This window comes from Musca domestica, unplaced genomic scaffold, assembly GCF_030504385.1.
Source record: "Musca domestica strain aabys unplaced genomic scaffold, Musca_domestica.polishedcontigs.V.1.1 15, whole genome shotgun sequence".
Taxonomy (NCBI): domain Eukaryota; kingdom Metazoa; phylum Arthropoda; class Insecta; order Diptera; family Muscidae; genus Musca; species Musca domestica.
The window spans coordinates 13,460,874-13,481,595 of NW_026712207.1; the positions used below are offsets into that span (position 1 = coordinate 13,460,874).

At 36.8% G+C, this 20,722-nt stretch overlaps 2 protein-coding genes across 2 annotated transcripts; both read left to right on the top strand.

Moving 5' to 3' along the window:
- Positions 1–10,914: 10,914 nt before the first annotated feature.
- On the top strand, positions 10,915–13,822 carry LOC131801200 (tektin-1-like). Its single transcript, XM_059119433.1, has 3 exons — positions 10,915–11,414; positions 11,472–11,981; positions 13,171–13,822. Exons 1-3 carry the CDS (start codon positions 11,242–11,244, stop codon positions 13,748–13,750), a joined length of 1,263 nt encoding a protein of 420 aa, XP_058975416.1. The 5' UTR covers positions 10,915–11,241; the 3' UTR covers positions 13,751–13,822.
- Positions 13,823–15,038: 1,216 nt separating this feature from the next.
- On the top strand, positions 15,039–19,776 carry LOC101895327 (E3 ubiquitin-protein ligase Bre1). Its single transcript, XM_005188386.4, has 4 exons — positions 15,039–15,172; positions 15,420–16,539; positions 17,385–18,280; positions 18,346–19,776. Exons 2-4 carry the CDS (start codon positions 15,424–15,426, stop codon positions 19,433–19,435), a joined length of 3,102 nt encoding a protein of 1,033 aa, XP_005188443.1. The 5' UTR covers positions 15,039–15,172; positions 15,420–15,423; the 3' UTR covers positions 19,436–19,776.
- Positions 19,777–20,722: the final 946 nt, after the last annotated feature.

Consider the following 20,722-nt stretch of genomic DNA (forward strand, 5'->3'; position numbering starts at 1 on the left):
AAATGTCCATGGTTTGCGGCCAAAATGTTTGCGTGACCAAGGCTTTAATAAATACACCCTCCATAATATTTTCGCGATAATATTCGGCATTTATTCTGATGGCACGCTCGATTAATACGAGCGTAGAGCGACAATCGGCTGTTATGGCGGTCCACACCATCACCATGGCCGGCGTTTGAGTTCTGGTGGCCAACCGAAGGTGCAAATTTTCAGCTGACCTCTTTGGCAAGTAAACACGATGATTTTGTTCGTTTACAAACTGCTAGACAACGAATGTTTTCTCATCGGAGACGAGAAAACCAAATACGGTAGTTTACCACTTTCGGCCAAGCAAAGCAACTCTTTAGCTCTTTTGAGTCTATTTTCTTTCAGTTGCGGTGTAAGTTCTTGCACTTGTTGGAATTTCAATGGCTTTACCCCGAGCTCATTGTTCAATATTTGCCGAATGGAATATTGCGATATGTTCAGCTCACGAGCCATTTTTCGGCCACTTCGACGCGGGTTTCGAGCAAGTCGCTTCTTTACTTTTCGAACTGTTTCTGCTGATGTTGCTGTTTTCTTCCGTCCATTTCCGTGACGTCGGACCAGTATCACGGTAACGAGCAATGGTACGAGATACAAAAGATTTATTCACATTTAAATACTGAACTGCTCTAAGAATAGCGACTTTGGTTTTCCAGCCAAATATAAAAAATCGCACGCTTGAATTCCATCACGAATATTTTTTTTCCGAAAATTCTCACCAAAATGTTTTTTTACGCTTGTAAACAATATACTGAGATGTCACTGGAATAATTTTAACAGTTGTCGGACGAGTGACTTCGAAATGACAACAGTCTAAAGTTGGTTAAAGTTTTTTCACCTCACCTTGTAAATCCTTAATCCGATTTCAGGTTTAATGTATAAAAAATGGACGTGCGTTTCCATTTGGTGGAACTCGGCTCCACTCCAACTGAGCTGATATTGTCCATTTATTGAAAAATAAACGTGAAATCGGATAAATATATATGCTCTGTTCCAGTACCTTCAAAAATTTACTAGTCTTAAAGGAAAAATTGTTTTTTTCTTAGTGAAAACTTTGATATTCTTGCAGTTCTGGGACAGACCAATATATGAGAGATATCATAGTCGATAATCGAAAAAATATATATCTTAACAAATTTTCACCACATTTGAAGTACTTGCTTCTAGGCTGAATTTAACCGGATATAGCAAAATCCATCCCATTTTGACAATTATTTCACATATGGCGAAAGTTTGGTAAAAAAAACTCTTTCGACATCCGCTGAGAGACTGTGGGATATTTTGCTCTAGAATTAAAAAAAAAAAAACTTTTTTTTTGTACTTTTAATTCAAATCTCTCTTAAACAGTACCGCACTTTATAAGACATTTTGGATTTTCAATGCCCATTTTTTACGAATTTAAAAACATGTTTATATTTGCCGGTTTCGTTCACACAATTAAAATTCTTCCAGATAATTAAATTTCTAAGGTTTTGAAGACACTCCGCTTTGATATGCTTTTTAATGATTTGAATTAAGCAAGATTTTGGAAAGAATGTAATTTTTTCTTTTCATTTTACTCCTGTGTGAATCGTTCGTACTCAGACCTATGGAGGTTGCCACCAAAACGCTTCAATTTGTCTTGTTTCTTACCCTCTGGAAGATGTATTTTTTCTTTCGGGTAGGTTTCGTGTTCACAAAAATTTCAAAAATCTTATTTCGTAAAGAAAAAACTCAAAATCTTTCCTAAAACTAAGCGCTAAATAACTATTTAATTTTCAACATTTTTTATTTGGATATTTTTTATTTAAATTACAAAAACAAAAATTAACAAACAAATTAAGCAAAATCATGCAACAGCTTGTGTACCTTGAAACTCACTGCAAAGAGAAAGAAGATCTAGGAGCAATATCTTATATTTTCTTAAAAAAAACTAAAAAACACAATATTATCACAACCACCAAATAATAATTTTTTTGCTACCGAATAATATACATATATATCTCAATTATGTTTAATTTTGAACAAACAAATGAAAAACAAAAAAGAAAACAACTTAAGGGACTGAAATACACTTTTTTATGATGTTCTACAAACCGAATTAAAAAATTAAAAACAAAAAAAAAATAAATTAACAAAATAAAAAGTACTAGTGAAATAAAAGCCCGGGACTTGAAAAACAACAACAACAACTTCATTTAAACGAAGAAATGTAACCAAAAACAAAAAGAAAACAAAGCAAGCAACTACTGTTAATGAAATAAAAAAAGTAAAAAAATTACCTCGACAAATTAAGAAAATGAATGAAACAGAAACAAAAATAGAACAATTTAGCATAACTCATGAAAAGTAAAATAATTCAATATTTTTGTTTTTTTTTTATTTTTTTTTAATTTTGAGTTTAAACAATTTATTTTAAAGTACAAATTAAAAAAATATATATTGTGGAGTTGGAGTGTGACGATAATTTTCAAACATGTAGTCCAAAAACTCGGTTTTTAGTTTGGTTTGACCATGATACTATAAATATGTATCGGTATGCTTGTAATCGAGCTTTCTGTCGGGTTAACTTTCTTAATATGTATATGCAATCATGGTACAATGAAGACGAGATATGTCTTATGTCTTTTCTCAAATCCTTTGTTGACAAATTGGTTTTCTTTTGGTAAAAAGAAAATCTGACGAATTCTTAAGGTAATGATGAATAATAAATCTGTGAATCTGTGATATATATTATTTCAATCTCATTTTTAGACTGAAGGCATGAAAAAAGTACGACGAATTCAATAGAAGTGTAGTATAGGTAGAGGAGTTGCAGAAGCTTAAATCATTTTTGCGATTTTCTCTTAAATTTTATAATTGTGAGAAAAATGTCAAATAAGCATTAAATATTGCATTTTTTATTTTATACACTCCGCCACATGGCGATATAGGGCATATATAATTTGATACGGACAGAACGTGCCTCATCAAAATAATAACGGTTTTAGACCCTGGGTCTCTTTGGACCAAATCCGTTTCAGGACATTTGGAGTCGATCTAGCAATGTCCATCTATCTGTCTGTCTGGCTGGCAGGTGCGCACGATAACTCTCGAAGGGAGCATCCGATTTGATCCAAACCTGGTACATCGTAATATTATTATCAATCTTGGATCGAGTTCGGAGATGGGCAATATCGGTAAACTTCTTCCCCATAAAAAAATAAAATCATAAAATCCGAAATAAGCATCCGGTTCTCTTCATATTTCATACATCCCATTATTTCTACTAACACAAGATCTGCTGCGAAGATGGGATATATCGGTGCACTCCTTCTGGTACCTCTCCCACACAAAGGGTCAAAATTTTGAATATTCATGAAGCTCATAAAATGCGAAATAAATGTCCGATTCCATTCCGACTTGGCACTTCTCAATATATCACATCAACACAATATCTGTTATAAAGATGGTAGTGATCGGACTATTTCCCCCACATAGGGTTCAGGATTTTGAAAAACAAAACGCTTAAAGAAAGAGAAACAAGCATCCAACTCTCCTCAAATTCCACATATCCAAACATTTTTGCAGATGATATATATCTGTGGACTCCTTCTGGTACCTCACTCACAAAACGTCACAACTTTCAATACTTTTCATCTGTCATAACATGCGAAACAAGCCAGCGATTCTTTACAACTTGCTATATCTCAATATTTTTCTCAACCAGAAACCTGAGATGAATATGAAATTAGAATGATTTCCCATAAAATTGGCTAAAAATGTTCGATTTTCTTGTAATATTGCCCATACCAATATTTTTATCTATATTAGATAAAGAAATTAATTTTTTATTTATTATTTTCTCTCTCGATATTCGATATTTTGATGATTTTCACCGATTTGTCTAAAAATTGGTATTTGAAATTAAAGTGGGTTCTAGCTCCGGTGGCGGAACATTGCATGTAGATCTACGTTTTTGTATAGCCCCCATATAACGATACTTCCCGATATTCGGTATTTATATGATTTTAGCGACATTATTCACCGAAATTGTTATAAAATTGGTAATTGAAATGCGTAATGGATACTACAGCCTATGACAGAAAATTGTCTTTGCAGGCCCACGTTTTTGTATAGCCCCAATATGGTACCTCCCGATATTCGGTATTTTGATGATTTTAGCTACATTATTAACCGATTTTTTTCGAGTTTCGCCTTGAATTTTGTAATGACTTATGACAAAAGTTACCTATGCAGGTCCACGTCGTTGTAAAGACTCTAGTATAACGGCTACATTCTGTATTTTTAAGATTTTAACAGAATTTTTAACGGATTTTTTTTTTGAAAATTGCCTAAATCTTTCCAAATGGTGAAGGGCCGGGCCGAACTTACAGCTTTGTTACTTGTTATTAGTAAATTTGAAGTAACAAAACTCTAGATTCTGGATTCATTTTTTCATATTTAATCATTCTGCCCTACCTTGTAATTATTGTACCATGGTTCTTTGATATTGGAATTTGTTTTTAAGAATTTCTGGAAATATGGATTCATTTGAAGCCCAATTCTAGGATATGGGATTTTTACAGAAAATATGTCAAGCACTCCATTCCCAAAACATTTAAAAGAGTTTTTTTTTTTAATTAGAACGTTTATTTTTTCTCTTTTTATTTTAATTATTATTATTTTTTTTTTAAACTAATAATTATCTTTTAATTTCTGTTCTCCCAAAAGAAATGAACTGATTAAGTAAAATTTAAAACTGAAACAAATGAAAACAAATAAAAAGGAAAAAATAACAATTGTAAAAAATTTACACTGCCTAAATGAAAAAAACCAAAACTAAAATATATAGGTGACAAAATGTATCCCCTCTTCCCCCTAGAACAAAAGAAAAGTAACAACAACCACAAACCGAAATGTTAAAGCAAAAACATTAATCTATTGAACACCAATTTATTGAAAGAAATAAACTCGAATAAAAAAACCCCGAAAAACCAACTTATCAAAACCAACACCAAATTAACAACAACAACAATGAATATAAATTGTAAATTAATAAAAAAAAAAAAAACTAGAAATGCCACTTGCTTTGGCCAAGCAAACAATTAAAAACTTCAAATAAAATATCAAAGCGCTTGATTGGGGTGATCGACACTTTAGTATTTTTTAGTGCCAACCTTGCTTTCCAAAATACTCCAGACACAATATTCCAACGGATTGGTATCCGAAGATTTTGGTGGCCATTGTGCGCTGGAAATGAAGCGAGGAACCTCATTTTGTAACCATTCTGAGTCCTGTTGGAATGTCCAAGACCTGTGGCCAAAATGTTTGCGTGCCCAAGCCTTTAATACACCCTCCAGAATATTTTCGCGATAATATTCGACATTTATTCTGATGCGAGCGGAGAGCAACCATCGGCCGATTCATCATCGGCTGTTATGGCGGCCCACACCATCACCATGGCCGGCGCTTGAGTTCTGGTGGCCAACCGAAGGTGCACATTTTCAGCTGACCTCTTTGGCAAGTAAGCACGATCATTTTGTTTGTTTACAAACTGCTGGACAACGAATATTTTCTTATCGGAGACGGAGAAAACCAAATTTGGCAGTTCAACACTTTCGGCCAAGCAAAGCTACTCTTTAGCTCTTTTGAGTCTATTTTCTTTCAATATTTGCCGAATGGAATATTGCGATATGTTCAGCTCACGAGCCAATTTGGGCCACTGCGACGCGGGCGGTGATCGATCAAGTCGCTTCTTTACTTCTGTGGGACTGGATTCTTGTTCTATGAAAATATGAAATGAAAAATATTTCCTTGATAATATTTTTCATTTGACATTTCTTTCTTCTATAAAAGTTTTCATTTCACATTTTCATAGAACAAGAATTGAGGCCCTGATGTTGCCCTTTTCTCTACTTCCTTGACGTCGGGCAACGCTACCAGTATCACGGTAACGAGCGATGGTACGAGATACATACATACGAGATACGAGATGCTGGAGTGCTCTAACGATAGCCACTTGTGGTTTTCCAGCCAAATATAAAGAAAGCACACTATCACGCTTGAATTCCATCACGAATAACTTTTTTTTTGGAAAATTCTCACCAAAATGCTTTTGAGCGCTTGTAAACAATATAATGAGCTGTCTCTTGACAGCTGTCGGACGAGTGGCTTAGAAATGACAGCAGTCTGAAGTTAGTTGCCGTTTTTTTCATCTCACCCTGTACAGATATATTGTACATTTTTATACACATACATAATCTTAATTATCAAATATTTAATAATAATTAACAATATTATTATTAACAAAAATCCAATGCTACGCATATTGATGTTGGTTTATTCCCTTGGTTTCGTCACAATGACAAGAACGGGAAAATGTTGCAAATGTTGAGAAAAGTATAACTGTTCGGTATTAAAATAAAATTAAATTTTGAATGAAAATGAAAGTGGAAATTGAAAAAAACACACACAAAATACCTAAACAAACCCTATGTATGTAATTTTAAATATAAGCTGATGTAACAAAACCAAACTATAAGTTTAAATTTAAGTTCAATTTGAAACATGAAAACAAATATACGATGATATTCAAAGATTAATACAAGAATAATGAATAAGATTGAAGAAAAATGTTGAAAAAATATATAACTGTGTGGTCTTGTGCGGTTGAATGAAAGATAATGATGTATTCTTTTAGGAAACCCCTCATGATTGGACTATTTGGCAGGCACGCATACCTGGAAATTGCATGGGTTTTGTTGGGGCAGGACGGACGACGAACATTCACCGAATGTCACCCAATAACGGAAACGTGAAGGCATGCCTCGTTATGATAACCATAACAATGCGAACATTCCAGCATAAACAAAACATAACTTATCCTGGCAACCAAATACATAGTTATGTTGTATAATCAATACAACATGTATTAACCCATTGGTATGCAGGCATGTTGGAGTGGTTTAAATTTCATGCGACTAACAAAAAAGTTAAAAAAATATGTGATTTTTACCACAATATTTTGTAATGAAACAAATTTTAAAGGATCAGTCGGGTTTCCCGACAGATGTATACCCTCAGCAAATGGGAAAAGTGTCAGAAGGTGTGGTTTCATATTTACAATCTTCACACCGGATCTTATGTTAATGAAATTTGAAAATAATCGAATTCTTATATCGATTTTTTATGAGAGTCATAATTATACAAAATTTTTACCCGTTGTGTGGGAGGTACCAGAAGGTAGGGACGCAAATATTTCATCTTCAAAAGAAAGATTGAAAGAAATATTGGGATAAGTTAAGTTTGAGCTTGAGCTTTGTGGTTATTCAAAATGTTGACTCATTGTGTGTACCTCCAGAAGTAGTGGTCCTTTCTAACCTTCTTTATACTAGATCTTGCGTTGAGATGTATGTAATCGGACTCTTCAAGGACTTTCACATTTTGTAAGATTTGTAATTATCCCAAATTTTGACTCTTTGTGAGGAAGGTACTTGGTGGATTGAGCTGATATTTTCTATTTTCACACCTGACCTAGCACTGACAAAAATATTGAGATTGTCGAAGTTTGCACAAAATTGAATGATCCTAAAATGTTGACCTTTTGTGGGTGAGCCGCCAGAAGAGTGTTGCCTATCTCCGAATTCGATCTAAGTTTCACAATAACATTAAGATGTACCAAGCTTGAATCAAATCGGATACTCCCTTCTAGAGTTATGGTGCGCACCAGCCAGCCAGCAGACGGACGGATGGACAAACCTAAATCGACTCCAAATGTCCTTTGTCCTTTGGTCCAAATAGACCAACGTTTTGACATCTGTAGCCATATGGCTGAGGGTATACACAAGTTTTGCCATTGACGTAGTGCACATTTTCATCAATTGGCGCCCAATGCTAATTGAGGAGAAAGTACCAATGGATGGGGTTGGTCTCGGAGTGTTCCACGTTGTATGCATCAGTATGAATACTTCTCAAACCTGTATGATGTGCTTCTAGATTTAGAGCCTCTCTCTTATAGCATTTTACATCACTCTATGGACAGAGTTGGTCCTTTCTGACATGCCTGAATGGAGGAGTTCTACCAGTTCTATCAAATGATAGTTTAAGTGACTCCTAAAGATTATGTTGACATACAGGAAGATCCTTCGTGTTCTCATGTAGGTTGTCCACTATTGTAATGAGGAAGCACCCACTGCCAGGTCTCAAGGTGAGAATACATAGAACGCTTTTATGAATGGCTTAAGTCACCGGCTGGTTTTTTTTTTATAAAAGAACAAAGGAGTGAGCAAATATACCTGATGCGCCGAAACTGAACTCAGTTAACCTAAAACTTCTTTGTTATTTTACAAAGAAGCCAGCCGATGACTTAAGCCAAAAACATGTAAACAGGTAACAAAGTTAAAAAAAAAACGAAAACTACAACTTAAATAAAAACCGTTATAGGGGGACTATATACAGACGTGGACCTGCATACAAAATTGTTTGTACCCATTACGAACTACAAATACGAAATTTGAAATAATTCCGGTAAATAATATCGCTAAAATCGTTAAAATACCGAAAATCAGGAGGTACCGTTAATATGGGGGCTATAGGAAGACTTGGACCTGCATACGAATTCTTCTTGCCATAGATTGTAGTACCCATTAAGATCTTCAAATACGAAATTTGAAATCATCAAAATATGGAATAAAGGGAGGTACGTTATATGGAGGCTGTACGAAGACGTGGTCCATCATAGGAAATTTTTCAGGCATAGGTTGTAGTACCCATTTAGATCTTCCAATACAAAATTTTGAAATGATTCCGTTGAAAATCATCAACACTCCGAATATCGGGAGGTATAGAAATATGGGGGCTATACGAAGACGTGGACCTGCATACGAAATTTCTTGCCATAGGTTGTAGTACCCATTTAGAACTCCAAAAACGAAATTTGAAACAAATGTTGGCGAATAACCTACATTCCAAATTTTTGGCATATGCTGTAGTACCCATTACAAACCTCGAATTCGAAATTTGAAACCATTCGAAAATATGTCGTTAAAATCATCAAAATACCGAATATCGGAGGTACCGTTGTATGGAGACGTGGACCTGCATACAGAAATGTTTGTCATAGGCTGTATGAATAGACTTGGGTCGTTCCGGAATTAACTAGTTCAAACGAGTCACTCCGTAGAAGGAACGATACGAAATATATACATCTCGTTCGTTCATCTTCATCTACTACAGTTAGTTCACACATTGCTTTACTATTTAGAAAGAAGGAACGATAAAGTAGGATGGGACAATTGAGCTGAATGGAAAGACCGAATTAAAAAGGAACTAAAGGACCTAACTCACCCTGAGGAAAGGAGCGAATAATATCGACCCGTTTAGTGACTAGATTACCCAACTCGAGTTTTGAATACTTTTGCACTGCATAGCACAGTGCATGGAGACGGCAAGTTATGTGAGGCAACAAGTCCAATTAAACTTATCGAACCGGATATCTATAAAATATATATGTAACCATCTTTTGGAAGCAGAATTCCCTGATTAGCACTACGAGATTTGTAAATCTTGTTTTAGAATTCGACGTCTGAATTGCGCACTTATAAAAATGTTTATCTCTCTCCATCGATATGCGTTCGCTTTAGGCAACTCCAGACAAAAACCGAGGTAACTGATGAGGATGTCTGACTGGCGCCCAAACACACCCACCAAGTGTTTAGAGAGGTACCAGAGGCAACGGTCCGATCTCTACCATCTTTATAACAGATCTTGTGTTTATGAAAATAATGAGATGTGCCAAGCCTAAATCGAATCGGATGTTAAGCTGGGAATACATTAAGCGCATATTTGGCTGGCTTAAGTCATCGGCTGGCTTCTTCGGAAATGAACAAAGGAGCCTAGGGCCAAAATCGAACTAGGTCAACCTAAAACTCCTTTGTTCATTTACGAACAAAGGGGAGGTACCAGAAATAGTGGGCCGATATATTCCACCTTCACACCAGACTGTAGCTTAACGAAAATATTGTGATCTGTGTTATTTGAAGAGAACCGGATGCTTATTTCGGATTTTATGATCGTTTTGGCTATTCAAAATTTTGAACATTTTTGGGGGTGGTACTTGACGGAGTGGAACGACATTATCCATTTTCGCATCTGACATAGCGCTGATGCAAATATTAGGATACCAGAAGGAGTGGAATGATGTTTTGAATCAAATCGGACCCTCTCTTCGAAAGTTATTGTGGGTACCAGCCAGCCAGACAGACGAACGGACATCGCTAGTTCGACTGTCCTGAAACGGATTTGGTCAAAAGAGACCTAGGGTCTAAAACCGTTATTTCGATGAGGCACGTTTTGGCCGTATCATCTTGTTTTAGAATTCGACGTCTGAATTGCGCCCAAACACTTGGTGGGTGTGTTTGGGCGCCAGTCAGACATCCTCATCAGTTACCTCGGTTTTTGTCTGGAGTTGCCTAAAGCGAACGCATATCGATGGAGAGAGATAAACATTTTTATAAGTGCGGTTGTAAGAATTTGTTTCCTCCGATTCTCTATGTGAATATATCTATGCCGAACGAAATATCCATGGCAGACATTATTTCCAAATATGGGAAGGTTATTGGAAAAAATTTTGCAGGCATCCCCATGAGAGAAATCCTAGGTGAGAGTACATAAAACTTTTCTGACTGGCTTAAGTCATCGGCTGGCTTCTTCGTAGAGGAACAATGGAGTTTTAGTTTGACTTAGTTCGATTTTGGCCCTTCGCTCCTTTGATCTTTTCCGAAGAAGCCAGCCGATGACTTAAGCCATTCAAAAAAGCGTTTTATGTATTTTCACCTTTATCCTCGCTCACTCCATTCCAAATCTTAAACAATTTTCTTTTATCATCGTAAGACCTTTGAAATGTTATTTTATTCGCCTCCCAAAGGGTTAAGACTACTTCTCTCTTTTTTTGCAAATATCCATGCACAATTCATACCTTTCACCTACAACCACAGGAAAAGGGAAAGCCAAATTAACCAGCACCACCACCACTACCAGTAGCAGCAGCATAAATTGCTCTATTTATAGATTGTTGACAGAGAGGGGGGAGTTGCAAGCAGCCCAAGTGTTTTGTAGTTATGGTGACATTATGAAAATTGAATACCAAACAAAACTTTGATTTGAATTTTTTGATTTTTCTGGATTCAAGAAAAGTCATTCGAATAGATAACTTCGTATCCTCAATCGCAAATTTCTTAAAATCAAATTATTAACAAAATGTTGAACAGTATGCGAACAAAACGATTGAATGGCCTTCACTTGACCGGTTGCAATGCAGGACCCATGGCTAGGTTACCACCCAAATATTCCGATGAGGACTGGGATTTCAATAATAAGGTTAAGCTGCGTATAACCTGTGATCAGGAACGTTTGGCCGAACGTATTATGGAGTGAGTCAGGGTGACTATGAAATCTATTGGAAATGGTGAAAATTATTGTTCTTCCAGGGAATCGCGTCGGGTCATGGACGATGTGAATGACACCACCCGAAACTGGCAACGCGAAGTGGAACATCAAATGCGGGAGAGGGCCAGTGAAATTCGTTTTCTCTGCGATGAGCTGAATAAACAGAAGAAGACAGCCCTGCTGGAGGATGAGGCATTGAATACCTATCGGATGCGTATTTTAAATGCCATTGGATTTTTGAAGGAGAAATCCTTGGCGATTTGCCAGCGCTGTTTGGTATTGCGTGAGGGACGTTTGGGAGTGGATCTGTGTGAAGATGAAGTGGATCGTTCTTTGCGCTGCGAGCTGAAAGTTATCAAGGGCTGTCAGTGTCTTATGGATAAGGCTCTGAAGGAGACCAATGAACAGTTGCGTAGACTGCGTGCCACAATGTATTCATTGGATAAAGATCTCTCGCAAAAGGATAAGTCGCTGATGATTGATGAGAAAAATTTGACGCTGCGTGGAAGTCAGAGGGAGATGGGAGCTAGTGATTTGGCCCATCATCATTGGTAAATATATTTTGAAATATTTTGGAGAATTTAAGGAAATCGAACATTTACATCCAATTTTATGCGAAATCTTAAATTTCGATAAATCAGATTTCTGGTCAAGGCAAGTTGTAAAGAATCGCCGACTTCTTCACAACAGATCTTGCGTTAGCAAAATCATTTGGATGTGGGAAATTTGAAGAGAGTTGGATGCTTATTTCGCTTTCTTTGAGCGTTTTGTTTTTCAAAATCTTGAACCATACGTGGGGAGGTAACTGAAGGAGTCGACCGATATATACCAGAGGGAATGGGCCGATCTCTACCATCTTTATAACAGATTTTGTGTTGACAGAAATATTGAGATGTGCCAAATCTGAATAGAATCGGAAGTTAATTTCGTGTTTTATGAGCTTCATGAATATTCAAAATTTCGAGTCTTTCTGGGGGGAGGTGAACCGATATATTCCATCTTCGCAGCAGATCTTGTGTTAGTTGAGATAATGGGATGTGTAAAATATGAAGAGAACCGGATGCTTATTTCGGATTTAATGATCGTTTTGGCTATTCGAAATTTTGACTCTTTGTGGGGGAGGTACCAGAAGGAATGGTCCGATATCTAACATCTTTATAACAGATCTTTTGTTTACGGAAATAATGAGATGTGCCAAGCCTGAATCTAATCGGATTTTAATTTCGTTTTATGAGCTTATTGAATATTCAAAATTTTGATCCCTTTGTGGGGGAGTTACACGAAGGAGTGGACTGACATATTCCATCTTCACACCAGACCTTGGGTTAACAAAAATATTACGATGTTTGTATTTTGAAGGAAATCGGATACTTATATCGGATTTTATGATCGTTTTGATTATTCAAAACATTGACTCTTTGTGGGGGAGGTACCAGAAGGAATAGTCCGATTTCCAGCATCTTTATAACAGATCTTATATTTATGGAAATATTGAGATGTGCCAAGTCCGAATGGAATCAGATGTTAATTTCATGTTTTTTGAGCTTCATGAATATTCAACATTTTGATCCCTTTGTGGGGAGGTATCCGAAGGAGAACAAAAATATTGCGATGTGTGTAATTTGAAGAAACCGGATGCTTATTTCGGATTTTATGATCGTTTGGATTATTCGAAACTTTGACCCTTTCCCATGAGGTGCATAAAAAGTTGCTCTATTTCTCTAACTTTTCTCTTTTCAGCCAATATTCTCTGAGTGAATGGCAACATACAACCTATAAAAACTTGGAAACCAATGCCCGAGAACTAAATTCGGCAGCTCAACTGCGAGCCTATGTCGATTTGCTGCTGAAACAAGTCTGCGAAGATATGCAAAATCAAACGGATCGCACAAATGAGGCCTTCGCCCATCGCATTGCCGAACAGAGACATGTTAAAGCATGCCTGGAGAATAAACACAACGACACCATGAATCACATACATGAAGTTCAGCAAAACCTGCAACTACTCGAAAAGGAAATATGCGATAAAAATCGTGCTCAACAGTTGTGTTTAACGCGTCTGGGTAATCGTGCTACACGCCCGGGCGTTGAATTGACATGCGACGAAGTACAAGATGCTCTCTATCACGAGTTGGAAGCCTTGAAGGCATCTCTGTGTAAACTGAATGCCAAGGTGCAGGAGAATAAGGCATCGCTGCGTTACCTGATGCATGTCCAGGTCATGCAGGAAGAGGAAATCAATATAAAAGCAAATTCGATAAAGATTGATGAAGTAGATTGCATGACAATACGTCAAGCTTTGAAATATCAATCTTTTTAAACGTGGAACCATTGATTTGAATAATTTGTGTAGTTTCCGATTTCAGTTACGTAAATAAATATACAAAATTTATTCCAATTTAGCAAAATATATGTGTATTTTTAATTTACGGGGTTCAACGGGTGATTAAATGCTGGGGGAGCATAATCGAGAAATATCACAGGGACGAAGTGTCGATAAACGTGTGTCCGCAAATAATATCCTATCACCAAATCAAATCACCCCTATAACAGAATAAATGGGAGTTCCCATTCACAAAGGGACTGCGAATTCCCATTCACAAAGGGAATGCTTAATGCATTCACAAAATAGAATGTCGTGGGAATTCCCATTCACACTAATTCGCTCCATACCGAATTATGAGAACAAATAAAATCAGCTGTTTTTTCGAACATTAAAGTATTGATCTGTTTCCGAACTGCTAGAATGTACAAGTTTGTGCTATGATAAATGATTTTTCTTTATGATATCAAAGAAAATTGCAAAACTAGTATCGTAAAGGGATGCCAGAGCAGCACTCGAATCCTGCGTCGCTTTTCCTTACAATTTTACATTGATATGCCTAGTCATGATGCCAAGCTGCTTTTGTATCTACACCTTTAAGGTGTAAGTACATAAATAGCTTGAAGTTTTCGCATTACATATTTTGAGACATATCATAAAGGCCGCATTCAAATTTTGCCGTCGTGTCCCTTTACGACTAGCCATGATGCCAAGCTGCTTATGTACCGTCACCTTTACGCTTTTTATTTTATTATTATACATTTTTAGTCAAGGTCCACATAAGATTTGACAAGAAGTCTAAAGGTGGAAATACATAAAGCGCTTATTTGGCTGGCTTAAGCCATTCACTTTCTAAAACCAAAAAAAAGCCAGCCAAATAAGCGCTTTATGGCACATATTTATAAAAAAATAATAAAAAAAAAACAACGTAGTAGTGATTAAACAATTGTGATTTAACTTTTTTTAAATCGCAATTGTGTATTTTGACAGCATACGTAGTTTTTAGATAGGCTTACGGAAGTAAAAGGATGTCTAATTTTCTTTTAAATTTGTCATCAAAATTTTTTGGTCATGTGGTTGAAACATAGTTTAAATGCCCCCTAATGCAAATTGTTTGCAGATTATTTAAGTATTCCTTTCCTATGAAGCTTATTTTCAATTACATTTTTATAAAAATGCGTCTTTATTCAGTATTTCCTCGTTTTAAAGACGCTAGCCGCAATACGCCTTACGTCGCCATTCTTATTGAGTTTAAATATCCGTGTAAGAACGTCGGGCAATGTAAAAACGCCTCATTCTTAATGTCAAAACAACTCACACATATACATATTTTTTCGGCATATTTCTTGATAGACAGATTTTTACAATTTTTATTATTTTAATAAATAAGAGATAATTAAACATTTGATTACAACAAATGTAAGTATATTATACAATTTACACATATTTAATATTATATAGAACACGGCGTACGAAAAAATACACAAAACACCACTTCATAAAAACTCATTACGTTTCAACATGTTTATTTGATAAAATTGAGAAAAACTTATGCATTTTTTATTTCCCTTGCCTTTTTAAAGATATTTTCCAAATTGTGGTAATGTTTTACACCTTTTCCACTAATTTTTACTAAATGCTCTACTTTTATCCTCTTTTCCTGCAGCATTATGTCGAAACGTGCTGCTGACGACACCAGCGGTGGTGGTGGCTCTGCAGGCTCCGCTGCCAGCTCAAATCTTGGCCAGCCACCAATTAAAAAGGTTCACTTCGAGCCTCACTTGATTGGCCCCGTGTCCACTTTGGAAGAAATGGACATCAAAGTACTAGAATTTCAAAATAAAAAGCTAGCCCAACGCATAGAGCAACGTATGCGTACAGAAGCTGAGCTAAGGCATCGCATAGAACAGCTTGAGAAGCGACAAACCCAAGATGATGCCGTACTGAATGTCGTCAATCGTTATTGGAATCAGTTGAATGAAGACATACGCGTTTTATTGCAAAGATTCGATGCCGAAACGGCAGATGAATTGGAAAATCGAAATGAAAATGAGGTCACCACTTCATTCCTGACCCAATTGTCAACATGGGACAAGGAAGAATTGGATGATAAATTGGCAAATCGTGTACAAGTCTCAAAGCGAGCTGTGGCCAAAATTGTCCAGGTCATCGATCGTGTTATGCAAAGAAATGAAAAAATAACAATGGCCTTGAAGGGAGAACCCCAACCGCCGGCTTCTGCCGCTGGTGCTGCGGCTGAAAGTGCAGGCGAAGAATCACAAACCGACTCTGCCACCAACAATGCTTTGCCCAATATCGAGGAAACCCTCAAGCAGCATCACATTGAAATTATGACCGAAAATCGTAGTTTACAAAACCTAAATACATCGCTTCATGAAAAATTCCATACAATGTCACTAAAAATGAAGGAATATCAAGATGCTCTGACGGCAAAAGAAACAGAAAATGCCGAACTTAAAAATCAAATTGATGAATTGCAATATGATTTGGAGAAAATCCATTGTCGTAATGATAAATTAGAAAATCATTTGGCAGAGGCTATAGAAAAGCTAAAAGCTTATCATCAAATGCATGGTGATCCCAACAAGAGTTCCTCTTCGTCGAAAGGTTCGGGGCATGCCCATGTCAGTAGCCATCAGGTTGAGGATCTACAAAAGGAGTTGGAGGAATATCGTGAATTGGCCAATAATCGCCTGCAGGAGTTGGATAAATTGCATGCCACACATCGAGAAACTCTGAAGGAAGTAGAGAAGCTGAAAATGGATGTAAGTATATGGGGAGTATCGAGAAATGTCAATGAAGTTTCAGTAGAGGAAAAATAAGCAAACGCATTTACAGAGGAACGTTTTTATGCGCAAGAAAGGGACTGTTAAATAAAACTTCAAAAATAAATTAAAGAAGCTAAATACTGTGACATATTTTTATAAAGCCACAACTGAACTAAAAATGTTGTCAAGGCTCTTAACACTGTTCTAAATTTTCAAAATACCTCCCTAAAACTATCGTAAAAACCACGATTGTGGTTCTATTAGATTTTGAAAGTGTTCCTCAAAGTCTTCGATTGATGCTCTGAAAATGATTTTAAAATATATCCACTATTAAGACCATAATATATCCTGAAATGCTTTTAAAAACCTCCGTTTAAAGACTCCAATAGCCCCTAAAAACTGTTCTTGAGCAACCAACGTTTAAGGCAAAGCTTGTCCCTCAAAACAGGCCTAAAAAATTCCCCAACTAATTTCCAAAAATTCTGAAATATAACTATTCTTAAAAAATGAAATATGTTCTTAAGAAATCAATAATCGAGTCCCCATTGGTATCTGCAAATGGATCCTAAAATATTCAGAACTGAGACGTAAATAGTCTCTGGAAGCTGTTTTTAAAACCATGAATCAAAAGATAAATGTTTACGTTACTAATATACGCTTAAAGCGCTAATAGTGTTTGAACTACTGTTCTTGATTCAGATTTTAACCAAATTTGTGTTTATATCATGATAGTGTCTATAAAATGCCTATGATAGTTCTTAAAAAAGAATATATAAACCTTCATCATTCTTAAAAAAATATCCTTGAATTAAAACCTTTTTTCTTCTTTTATTTCTCAACAGATTCGTCAACTTCCCGAATCGGTTATTGTCGAAACAACCGAATACAAATGTCTACAATCTCAATTCTCTGTTCTGTACAATGAATCCATGCAAATCAAGACTATGCTGGACGAGACCCGTAATCAATTACAGACCAGTAAGAATCAACATCTGAGGCAAATTGAGGTAATGGAAAGCGAAGAGCTGATTGCCCAGAAAAAGGTACGCAGTGAAATGATACAAATGGAAGATGTATTGGCACAGATACGCAAGGAATACGAAGCCTTACGCATTGAATATGAACAAAATATGGCGGCGAACGAACAAACGGCCCCCATTAATCGGGAGATGCGTCATCTGATTACGTCGTTGCAAAATCACAATGCCCAGTTGAAGGGTGAGGGATATCGTTACAAACGTAAGTATAAAGATGCATCTGCTGATAATGTGAAATTGCGTAGAGAGTTGGAGGAAGCTTTGGCCAAGTTGGAGGGCACTAAACAGAATACTCCCAGCCAGGGATCCAATGGGGATGATGTCAAGCAAGAGGGTGCAGCAACAGTCAAAGATGAATTTGCTGGGTCCTCTGGTGGTTCGGGCAGTAATACCAGTGCCTCGAACGAGGGTCTTAATGTGAAAGAGGAGGGAAGTGCCAATATAAAGTCGGAAGATGAAACAATGGATGATGATCTGAGCAAAGATCAAAAGGATGGCATTAAGAAAGAACAATCCTCACCAGGTGGACCGGAAAAGAAAGATGCCGCGGCGGCAAATGCAGCCGGTTCCACGCCCACCGGGGCCTCTGGAACAGGTGCTGCTGTCATCAAGCAGGAAAAGGACGCCAAGGATGCCCAGAAAGCGAAGGATATTAAAACTCAAGAGTCTGAAATGGTGCGCGATCTGAAAGCCCAGCTAAAGTAAGTTGTTTTGATTCAATAGTTGATTGTTTTATTTTATTTACTCAAATCTAACGCCTTTGCAGGAAAGCTCTAAACGATCAAAAGGAAATGAAACTACTACTCGACATGTACAAAGGTGTTTCCAAGGATCAACGTGACAAAGTCCAACTGATGGCTACAGAGAAAAAGTTGAAATCCGAAATCGAAGAGCTACGCCAACAATTAAAAAAGCTACAGGAAAGCAAACGTGAGGAGCGCAAAAAACTTGCCGATGAAGAAGCCCTACGCAAAATCAAGCAACTGGAAGAACAGAAATATGAACTGCAGAAACAGGTGGCCAGTCAAAAACCTCCAGATAATGCCTGGGGTCCGGGTGGGCCAAACTATGCACGACCGTTTGTGGGCTCCCATGAGGAGGAGGCCCTGCTAAACGAGATGGAAGTCACTGGGCAAGCCTTTGAAGATATGCAGGAACAAAACTCAAGACTTATACAACAGCTGCGCGAGAAGGACGATGCCAATTTTAAATTGATGTCGGAGCGCATTAAGGCCAATCAAATGCACAAGTTATTGCGTGAAGAAAAACAAATTCTGGAAGATCAAATGGCTACCAGAGATACTCAAATAGAAGCCATGCACATAGTTCTGCGGAAGCTGGAGGAGAAAGAACGTAGTCTGCAAGCCACTGTTGCGGCTATTGAAAAGGAACTTGTACTGCGGCAGCAGGCCATGGAAATGCATAAACGCAAGGCAATTGAGTCGGCACAATCGGCGGCAGATCTCAAACTGCATTTAGAGAAGTATCATGCCCAAATGAAGGAGGCTCAACAGGTGGTGGCCGAAAAGACCAGCTCTCTGGAAGCGGAGGCGTACAAAACGAAACGGCTGCAAGAAGAATTGGCCCAATTCAAACGCAAAGCAGAGCGTATGAAGAAAATTGAAATGGCCGGTACCACAATCGATGAAGTTATGCTCGAAGAGATTAGAGAATACAAGGAGACGCTCACGTGTCCCTCCTGCAAGGTTAAGCGCAAGGATGCTGTGCTGTCGAAATGTTTCCATGTCTTTTGTTACGATTGTTTGCGGACACGCTATGAGACGAGACAGCGTAAATGTCCCAAATGTAATTGTGCATTTGGTGCCAATGACTATCATCGTTTATATTTAACTTAAGTTGCATACATACCTGCACACATACACACACCTTAAACACATGCATTCACACTCCCCCCACACTCAACAGACAGCAAGCAGAAGGAAAAGTGGCCCGAACCAGGGTACTTTTAATTCATTATACTTCCATTACAGCGTCTTTGTTTACTTTGTATTTAGTGAATTTAGTACTAAATGTTAGTGAACACTATAATTATTATGATTTTTTTTTTTAATCCTAGAGGATAAAATATTTTCCTTTCAAAATTTAGTTTCACTTCAATTTAATAATCTATGTGTATATCCATTGATGGAGAAAAACATAAATGCAAGAAAACACACATAATAATAATGATAAAAATAAATATTATATATTTAGAGTATATAAAAAACATTAATAATATTAAAAAAAATATGATTTTTTATTAATGAGAGGGGAGCTAAAATGAGATAGGTTTCTGGAATTAATTTTTGAATACTATAAAAGGCTGTTGCATGAAACCCTGAACTGAACGAATAGCGCCGGTGTTGATATGCTTCAACAGAAAAAGTTTAGCCGACTACAGAAGCGATGAGAAAATAACGGGCGTCGCTTCGAATCAGATGATAGCTTATTACGTGAAAACAATGTTTGGCTGAGCCATACTTATACAAACCCAAGTAACAAAATTTCGTCAGATTCATGGGTAAATCCCTTCAAAACCCCATATATACCAAAAACAAGTAAAAATGGCGTTAAGGTAGAATGAGAGTATAGAAAATATATGATAGCTTGAAGTATAGCTAATTCGTACTAGAACGGTTCGAAAAGTATTAAAAGGTACTAAATATGGTACCCTTGGTATTTGACGAAGCAGTAGAGCTAGAACACTTACATTTGGAATGAGAGTCATTGATGGAGTGTATGGTGGATGTACTAAAGGGTTTTGGAAATTCACACTATAAGTGTACGAAATGTACCGCATTTGGTATTAATTAGTATCATGTGAACGCTTAGAGCTAAAAACTTGAAATTCGGAATGGGAATTAAGATTGAGGAGTAGAGTAGAGTCCATGTAAGGAGGTAGTTTTAGAAGTGTGTGCTTATGTACACGAAAAGTACTAAACGGTACTAAATTTAGTGCAATTTGAATTTAGAGGAACGGGTGGAGCTGGAATCCTGAATTTTGAAATTAACATTATTGGCAGAGTGTAGGATTGAGATGTGGAGAACGTTGTCGAAATGTGTGCTTATATGCACGAAAAGTACCAAATGGTTCTAAATGTGGTACAATTTCGATTTGGTTACGATTTCAATATTGAATTCTC

Excerpts from the sequence above, each read along its gene's own strand:
- LOC131801200 (XM_059119433.1), top strand. The coding sequence starts at position 11,242 with ATGTTGAACAGTATGCGAACAAAACGATTGAATGGCCTTCACTTGACC. Across the intron at positions 11,415-11,471 it reads TTGGCCGAACGTATTATGGA|GGAATCGCGTCGGGTCATGG; the intron begins GTGAGTCAGGGT and ends TTGTTCTTCCAG. Across the intron at positions 11,982-13,170 it reads GATTTGGCCCATCATCATTG|CCAATATTCTCTGAGTGAAT; the intron begins GTAAATATATTT and ends TTCTCTTTTCAG.
- LOC101895327 (XM_005188386.4), top strand. The coding sequence starts at position 15,424 with ATGTCGAAACGTGCTGCTGACGACACCAGCGGTGGTGGTGGCTCTGCA. Across the intron at positions 16,540-17,384 it reads TAGAGAAGCTGAAAATGGAT|ATTCGTCAACTTCCCGAATC; the intron begins GTAAGTATATGG and ends ATTTCTCAACAG. Across the intron at positions 18,281-18,345 it reads GATCTGAAAGCCCAGCTAAA|GAAAGCTCTAAACGATCAAA; the intron begins GTAAGTTGTTTT and ends ACGCCTTTGCAG.